General features: G+C 54.4%; 1 protein-coding gene across 3 annotated transcripts in view; it reads right to left on the bottom strand.

The window, feature by feature from the left end:
- Positions 1 to 4,412: 4,412 nt before the first annotated feature.
- Positions 4,413 to 7,478, bottom strand: part of TMEM187 (transmembrane protein 187) — an 11,249-nt gene continuing 8,183 nt past the window's right edge. For 2 of the 3 annotated variants that reach the window (XM_012002281.1, XM_012002282.1), the window contains exon 2: positions 4,413 to 5,741. In XM_012002281.1, the coding sequence (XP_011857671.1) occupies positions 4,752 to 5,537 (786 nt within the window). In that variant the 5' untranslated portion in view covers positions 5,538 to 5,741 and the 3' untranslated portion in view covers positions 4,413 to 4,751. Of the gene's footprint in view, positions 5,895 to 7,478 lie in introns of those variants that run through there. The other variant, XM_012002283.1, reaches the window with a different exon arrangement.

Here is a 7,478-nt window from a genome sequence, read left to right as displayed (position 1 = left end):
CCGTCTCAAAAAAAAAAAAAAAAAAACATTAGCCGGGCTAATTTTAGCTGTAATGCCAGCTACTTGGGAGGCTGAGGCAGGAGAATTGCTTGAACCTGGGAGGTGGAGGTTGCAGTGAGCCAAGATCACGCCATTGCACTCCAGCCTGGGCGACAGAGCGAGACTCCATTTCAAAAAAAAAAGGAAATTTTTTTTTTTAAAGAATTAACCAGGGAGGCTGGGCGCGGTGGCTCACGCCTGTAATCCCAGCACTTTGGGAGGCCGAGGCGGGCAGATCCCCGAGGTCGGGAGTTCAAGACCAGCCTGACCAACATGGAGAAACCCCGTCTCTACTACAAATACAAAAATTAGTCAGGCATGGTAGCGCATGCCCGTAATCCCAGCTACTCGGGAGGCTGACCCAGGAGAATTGCTTGAACTCGGGAGGCGGAGGTTGCAGTGAGCCGAGATTGCGCCATTGCACTTCAGCCTGGGCAACAAGAGCAAAACTCCGTCTAAACAAAAACAAAAACAAAAACAAAAACAAAAGAATTAGCCAGGTCCCAGTTACTTGGGAGGCTGAGGTGGGAGGATCTCTTGAGCCTGGGAGTTGAAGGCTGCAGTGAGCCATGATTGCGCCACTGCACTCCAGCCTGGGAGACACAGGGAGACCCTGTCTCAAAAATGCACACACATTACTTTTGGGGGGGTCAGAGAGAGGGGAGGGGGTCTGAGTTAGTCACAATGAAATCTCACGTCGCCCCCATCAGATTGGCACGCCACGAAACAGCACCCACTCTGACATTGCTGGTAGAACTGTGAATCATGAACACCACTGGGAAAAGCACTCCAGGGATTTCAAACTGAAGTTCCCTTCAGCCCTACAATCCCACTCCTGGGACCTAACTGGAAACGGGCCTGCTCCAGGGTGCAGAGGCCGGTGTGTGCAGTTTCTGGCAGACCTTGGCATGTCACCAAGCCAAAATGGGGCCCAGAAAAGTGAATGCATGACAGTGTGTGCCCTATGCTGTAATTTTTTTTTTTTGAGATGGGGTCTTGCTCTGTCACCCAGGCTGGAGTGCAGTGATGCCATCTCATTACAGCTAACTGTGTCACTGCAGCCTGGATTTCCTGGGTTCAAGCGATCCTCCCCACCTCAGCTTCCTGAGTAGCGGAGACTGCAAATACGCACCATCATGCCCAGCTAATTTTTTTTATTTTTGGTAGAGATGAGGTCTCCCTATGTTGTCCAGGGTGGTCTCAAACTCCTGAGGTCAAGCAATCCTTCCTTCTTGGCCTCCCAAAGTGCTGGGATTGCAGGCATGAGCCACTGCGCCTGGCCTAAAACTATTTTTGTTGTTGTTGTTGCTTTTGACATGGAGTTTCACTCTTGTTGCCCAGGCTAGAGTGCAATGGCACGATCTCAGCTCACTGCAACCTCCACCTCCTGGGTTCAAGCGATTCTCCTGTCTCAGCCTCCCAAGTAGCTGGGACTACAGGCACCCGCCACCACGCCTGGCTAATTTTTTTTGTATTTTTAGTAGAGATGGGGTTTCAGTATGTTGGCCAGGCTGGTCTCAAACTTCTGACCTCAGATGATCTACCCACCTTGGCCTCCCAAAGTGCTGGGATTACAGGCGTGAGCCACCACACCCAGCCCTAAAACTATTTTATATGGAGAGAAAATACCCAGGCCATGGCACCAGAAAGCAAGGAAGAAGCCACGTGGAAGCCCTCCTGGTGCTTCTTCAGGGAGGTGAGCAGAGAGCACCTGGGGCCAGGAGGCGGCATGCCTGGGTTTCTGCTCCTCCTCACTGTAACTTTCAGCCAAGTCAAACTTCTAGAGTTTCTTTATCTGTGAAATGACGGGGCTGGCACAGATGGTTTCTAAGATCCCTCCCAGGCCTGGAACTTCTAAACCGTTAGGTCAAAGGTGGGGGAGAGGCCCCATCTGGCAACCATTGGCTCCCCAGCTGTGGTGGGGACACGGTGGAGCAGCGACACTGAGACCAAGACCAGTAACAACAACGGCTGCCCTGACAGCCAGTCCCCCTGGGCGAGGCCGAGCTCCTCTGTGGGCTGCAGAGCTGGAGGGAGGCACAGCCGCCAGCCTCCTTCCTCCGGTGGCTCAGGGGTCGCTGGCACTTGCAAACCCCGGGCCAGGGCTGAGGTATTCTGAGGTCCCGGTCCCAGAAAGGGGGTTCGCCTGGGCAGGAAGGGATGCAGGAAGCTGTGTGACTAATGGCAGCTGGCCACACTTTGAGAAACACTAATTTAAAAAAGGGCCTGGGGAATGCAGGTTCCAGGCCGGGGCCTGCCTGGAGCCTTCCTGGCCACCTGCTCTGCCTTGCACAGGTTCTGGGGCTTCTGGCTCTGCTTGGGCTGGCTCAGTGCATGCTTGTTGGATTTAGCAAATAACAAACAGAATGCCCAGTTACATCTGAATTTCAGGTAAACAATACTTTTTTTAGTAGGAGAAATGTCTCGTGCAACTTTTGAGACACACTTGTGCAAAACCATTGTTCATCGCCTGGTGTATAACCTGGCGACTCTGGGTGGCACCTGGCAAGAGAGGGGACAGCGGAGCCAGGCTTCCTGCAGTCTCTGCCTCTCTGGAGGTGTCCCCTCCACATAAGCCTCTCCTTTGGGTGGGGTCCACTCTTCCAGGGGTTCCACAAAACCGCCCTGAATCACCCCAATCTAGGTACACCACCTGTTTCCTGTGGGACCCCACCTGACCCAGGAGGCTCCCAGGGCTGTTTATTGCACAGGTATTGGTAGGAAGAAAAAGTAAAATCGTGATGAGTGCTTGTAGCTGCGAGATGTGGCATGAACAAAAGGGGGTTCCCACACTGCTGGATGAAGAGCCTGTCCCCACCCTGTCTCTGAGCCCTCATGGAAGCCCGCCTTCTCTTCGCCCTCCCTCCAGCCTCTGTGAAGTAAGGGTGGCCTCTCTGGTGATGTGTGCAGCCTCTTCCCTCTTCTAGGGCACGTGGTGCTTTCGAGACAACCTCAAATGGAACCAGGCTTTTTTCCAAGCAGGTGCTGTCCTTGCTCTCCCCTGCCAACCACATGCCCCGCCCCCAGGCCCCAAGCCCTGGGTCAGGCCCTGCCATTTGCCCCAGGTCCTTAACTGGTGGCGATGTGGTCAGCCAGCCAGGACAGAACATCCAGCCCAGGTGCCCAGTTCCAGAAACAGCTCAGTCATTGCAGCCATGGGCCAAATGCCAACCTTGAGGGCACTGAGCAGGTGCACATGGGTGGCCCATGCTGAGATGCCATTTGGCAGGGATAGGGCATCCTCTCTCCTCTGCCCTCACCTCTGGAGCTGATCACTTCTCCATTTAATTTGTGGGATTAAAGCAGACCCTCCTCAGTACTTAAGGCTCCAGGGACAAGACTATGGAGTCTGGGATGAAGAGCCCATGAGTTAAATGACATTAGCTTTCTTCAGGAGTCCCCTTTACAGGCCAGGCGCAGGGGCTCATGCCTGTAATCCCAGTACTGGGAGGCCAAGGCAGGTGGATCACCTGAGGTCAGGAGTTAGAGACCAGCCTGGCCAACATGATGAAACCCCGTCTCTACCAAAAATACAAAAATTAGCCGGGCATGGTGGTAGGTGCCTGTAATCCCAGCTACTCGGGCAGCTGAGGTAGAAAAATTGCTTGAACCCAGGGGGCAGAGGTTGCAGTGAGCCAATATCACACCACTGCACTCCAGCCTGGGTAACAGAGCAAGACTCTGTCTCGAAAAAAGGAAGTCCCCTTTACAGACCAGATGCCTTCAGATGAAAGGAGGTGAGGCACGCCTCTAAGTAACATAGTGACCAGCAGGAAGAAGGACTGCCCTGGGAGTAGAGAGGGTGGCATGGAGTCCTCAGTGCTTCTCTGGCTGCAGCCAAGGATGACCCAGCATCCTGACCACAAACTAGAGTCTGGGCCTTGGGCTCGAGGGCTCAAAAACTGTTGCATGAGAAGCACGTGCCACCTCCAGCACCCTGCCTGGCGATACTGTCAGCAGATCAGTTCACAAGGATCTGGGTGACGGGCACATGGGGACTGCTCAGACTGTAGCCACTAAGGACATCTAAGCCACACCCCGGCTCCAAGGGGAGACCCACAAAGCAACTTTCTGTTGAGAGTTCAACTTTTGACATTTGTGTGTTTCCTCATCTGGACACACCCTGCCTGGTTCCACAGATGATCTGAGGTGATGTGGCTCTCACGTGACCTGCCTACAGTTAACAGTCACAGATGTCATGGAGGTAATTAAGTGATTTCCCCGTCAGTCTGCTGGGCACGTATTTAGTGTGGCTCAGTCTCCCTGAATCCAGCCACCTCTAAGGACACTCACTGGTACCCCACTGACTGGCCTGCCTCGCTGCTGCCAGTCCACATCCACAGCTGACACCCCAAAGATACTCCAGACGATCGCTCTCTGTCCAACCATGAGCACAAGGGGCTTCTTGGTGTCGTTTCCACTCCCCTTGCCAATATTTATTTGGAAACATTTCAAACTACAGGAAAGTTATGAGAATTACATCAGGAACACCCACACCCCTTGTGCCAAGATCTTTGCTTTATGTCTTTGAAAGTAAGTTGTCGAGATCACAGCACTCCATCCCTCCACACCAAAGCCCGTAGCTTCTCAGGAAAGGGCAGTGCTGTGTGATCAGTGCGTATCATCACACGTAGGATGCCCAACACTGGCACCATCTCAGAGTCTGTTTCAATGCTGGGGGTCGTCGGTTTTCAGCAGGTTCTTCCCACAGTTCAATGCGTCTTCCCGCCAGAGGGACAGAATCTTGGGTGAGTATTGAAATGCGTCAGAAACAAAAACGCAAAGTGGAACTGGAGCACGTCACAGACCTTGGACCAGAAGTGGCCTGTGAGGCGCTGGAAGAGATGCCACCGTGCGAGCTGATGGTCACACAGCTTGAGGACCACAAAGCCCAGGCAAGAGAGCACCCCCAAAGCTAAGTAGGTGGCCGAGGTGGTGCTGCCATAGCGCCTGTGGGTGCGCAGCGCCTGCCCCACAGCGGCCACCACGTGAGCACCCAGTGCGACCTCGAAGCCCCGGGGATGCAGCAGAGCGAGGCCGTAACTGGCCAGGGAGATGCACTCAAGGGAGAGGAACAGCCAGGGCCGCCAGCCGTGGTCTAGGTAGAGGCACCATGCGACAGGCCACGCAAAGATGGGCAGGGTGAGCCACTGGTCCAGCACGGCGGTGCGGCGCCACTGCGTCCACAGGCGCAGCCACTGCACGGGGCCGTAGAGCAGGGCCATGGCTGCGAACACATCCTTCAGGTAGCGGGGACCCGGCCCCACCGCGCCGCCCCTGTGCAGCCAGAATAGCCCTAGTAGCGTGTAGGCCACATTCACCAGTGAGTTGAACGGCATGGCCAGGAAGGCAGGGAGACCAGCCACCGGCGCCTCGGCGTAGTCCTCATAGCCCACTTGCACGGAGACGCTGTCAAAAATGCCTGTGAACACGGCCACAGCACAGAGGCCGCCGGCCACGGCCACGTGCATGAAGGCCTGCCCCCACTCCGGATTCATGTGGAACTGGTGGCCTGACCTGGGGCAGGAGCTTCAGAGAACGGCCTTCACTACGCAGACTCTGCAGAACACGCTGGGCCTCCAAGCTGAGCCAGCAGGAAGCAGCCCCGTGATTTCCGAGGCAGATGCTGCGACCTTGCCCCGAAGGAAGGCAGGAGTCCTGCTGATTGGCTGGCGCCAGCGGAGGAACGTTCTGCCTTTTTCCTTTGTGGTTACAAAAGGAGTGTGGTTAGAAAAGAAACCCTCCCCAGCACCGCCTCCATGTTCCTGACTCCCGGCCTCAGGAGCTACCAACCATATTCACGGGAAGAAGCAAATCAGAGTGAAACCACTGCACACTGGCTCTCTCACGCGTGGTCTCTACAATCCTCTATCGCCCCTTTCTCCTGGCACCTAAGAAAATCCTGCCCCTCGTCCTAGTTTCCTTAAAGCCACTGCATCTACAGACAAGACCTGCCTAGCTCTGTCATTACAACTCAGAACGTGCCTTCCCATGCCGGTGTGTTATAAAAGTGGATGTCTCCAGCCCCGAGGCCCTTTTCACCAAATACCCAGTTGAACCAGAGACCATTAGATGGAGCCCGAGCTCTGGCCTCTGACACGAGGTGGGGGAGGGAGGAGGAGAAGAATTCACCGTCTGCCACTCAAGCACCAGGCCGGGAGGCAAGGGGGTGACCTGTAGGCCTCCCAGGCCAGCTTCCCTGGCTCACTCACCTGCCCTCTCCTGAAGTGCCAAGCCCCAAATCACCTGCTTTTCTCAGGCCACCATAAAGCCTTCCGTCTCCTTCAGTCACAGAACCAGAGAGACAATTTAATTATCACTGACTGTCAACTGCTTTGGGGCCAGTGGTGCTGTGAGTGAGCCTAGTAGCTGAGAAACACATTAATATGGAAGGGAGAACAGCTTTAATGCTCTGAAAATGACTCCAATCATTAAAGCTCTTCTCCCTTCCATATTAATAAATTTGGCACTCAGGAGGGTGGGCAGGCAGGCGGGTTCAGGGAGAAAGAAGGGTGGGCTCCAGTTCCTGGTCAGCTGATGCCAGACTGTTCAAACCCTGGCTCTCCCACCGACTAACCATGTGATCTTGTACCTTAACTGTCTTGGGCCTCGGTTTGCGCACCTTTTTTTTTTGTTTTTTTTTTTGAGACGGAGTCTCATTCTGTTGCCCAGGCTAGAGTGCAGTGGCACAATCTTGGCTCCCTGAAACCTTCACCTCCCAGGTTCAGGTGATTCTCCTGCCTCAGCCTCCCTAGTAGCTGTGATTACAGGCACGCACCACCATGCCCAGCTAACTTTCCTATTTTCAGTAGAGATGGAGTTTCATGACGTTGGCCAGGCTGGTCTTGAACTCCTGACCTCAAGTGATCCACCTGCCTCAGTCTCCCAAAGTCCTGGGATTCACAGGCATGAGCCACCGCGCCCAGCACAGTTAGCTCATCTTTGACCTAATGGCTTAGAAGTTCCAGGCCTGGGAGGGATCTTAGAAACCATCTGTGCCAGCCCTGTCATTTCACAGATAAAGAAACTGAAACTCTAGAAGTTTGACTTGGCTGAAAGTTACAGTGAGGAGGAGCAGAAACCCAGGCATGCCGCCTCCTGGCCCCAGGTGCTCTCTGCTGGCCTCCCTGAAGAAGCACCAGGAGGGCTTCCACGTGGCTTCTTCCTTGCTTTCTGGTGCCATTGCCTGGGTATTTTTATTTAGACATGGAGGTCTTGCTCTGTTGCCCAGGTTGGAGTGCAGTGGCACAATCATAGCTCACTGCAGCCTCTACCTCCTGGGCCCAAGCTATCCTCCTGTCTCAGCCTCCCAAGTAGTTGGGACCAGGTGTATACCACCACCTTGCCCTGCTAATTTTTGTGAAAAAATTTTTGGGGCCAGGCATGGTGGCTCATGCCTGTAATCCCAGCACTTTGGGAGGCCGAGGCGGGCGGATCAC

The sequence above is a fragment of the Mandrillus leucophaeus genome, unplaced genomic scaffold (genome assembly GCF_000951045.1).
Source record: "Mandrillus leucophaeus isolate KB7577 unplaced genomic scaffold, Mleu.le_1.0 Scaffold681, whole genome shotgun sequence".
Taxonomy (NCBI): Eukaryota; Metazoa; Chordata; class Mammalia; order Primates; family Cercopithecidae; genus Mandrillus; species Mandrillus leucophaeus.
This window is presented reverse-complemented; position numbering and strand designations above follow the sequence as displayed.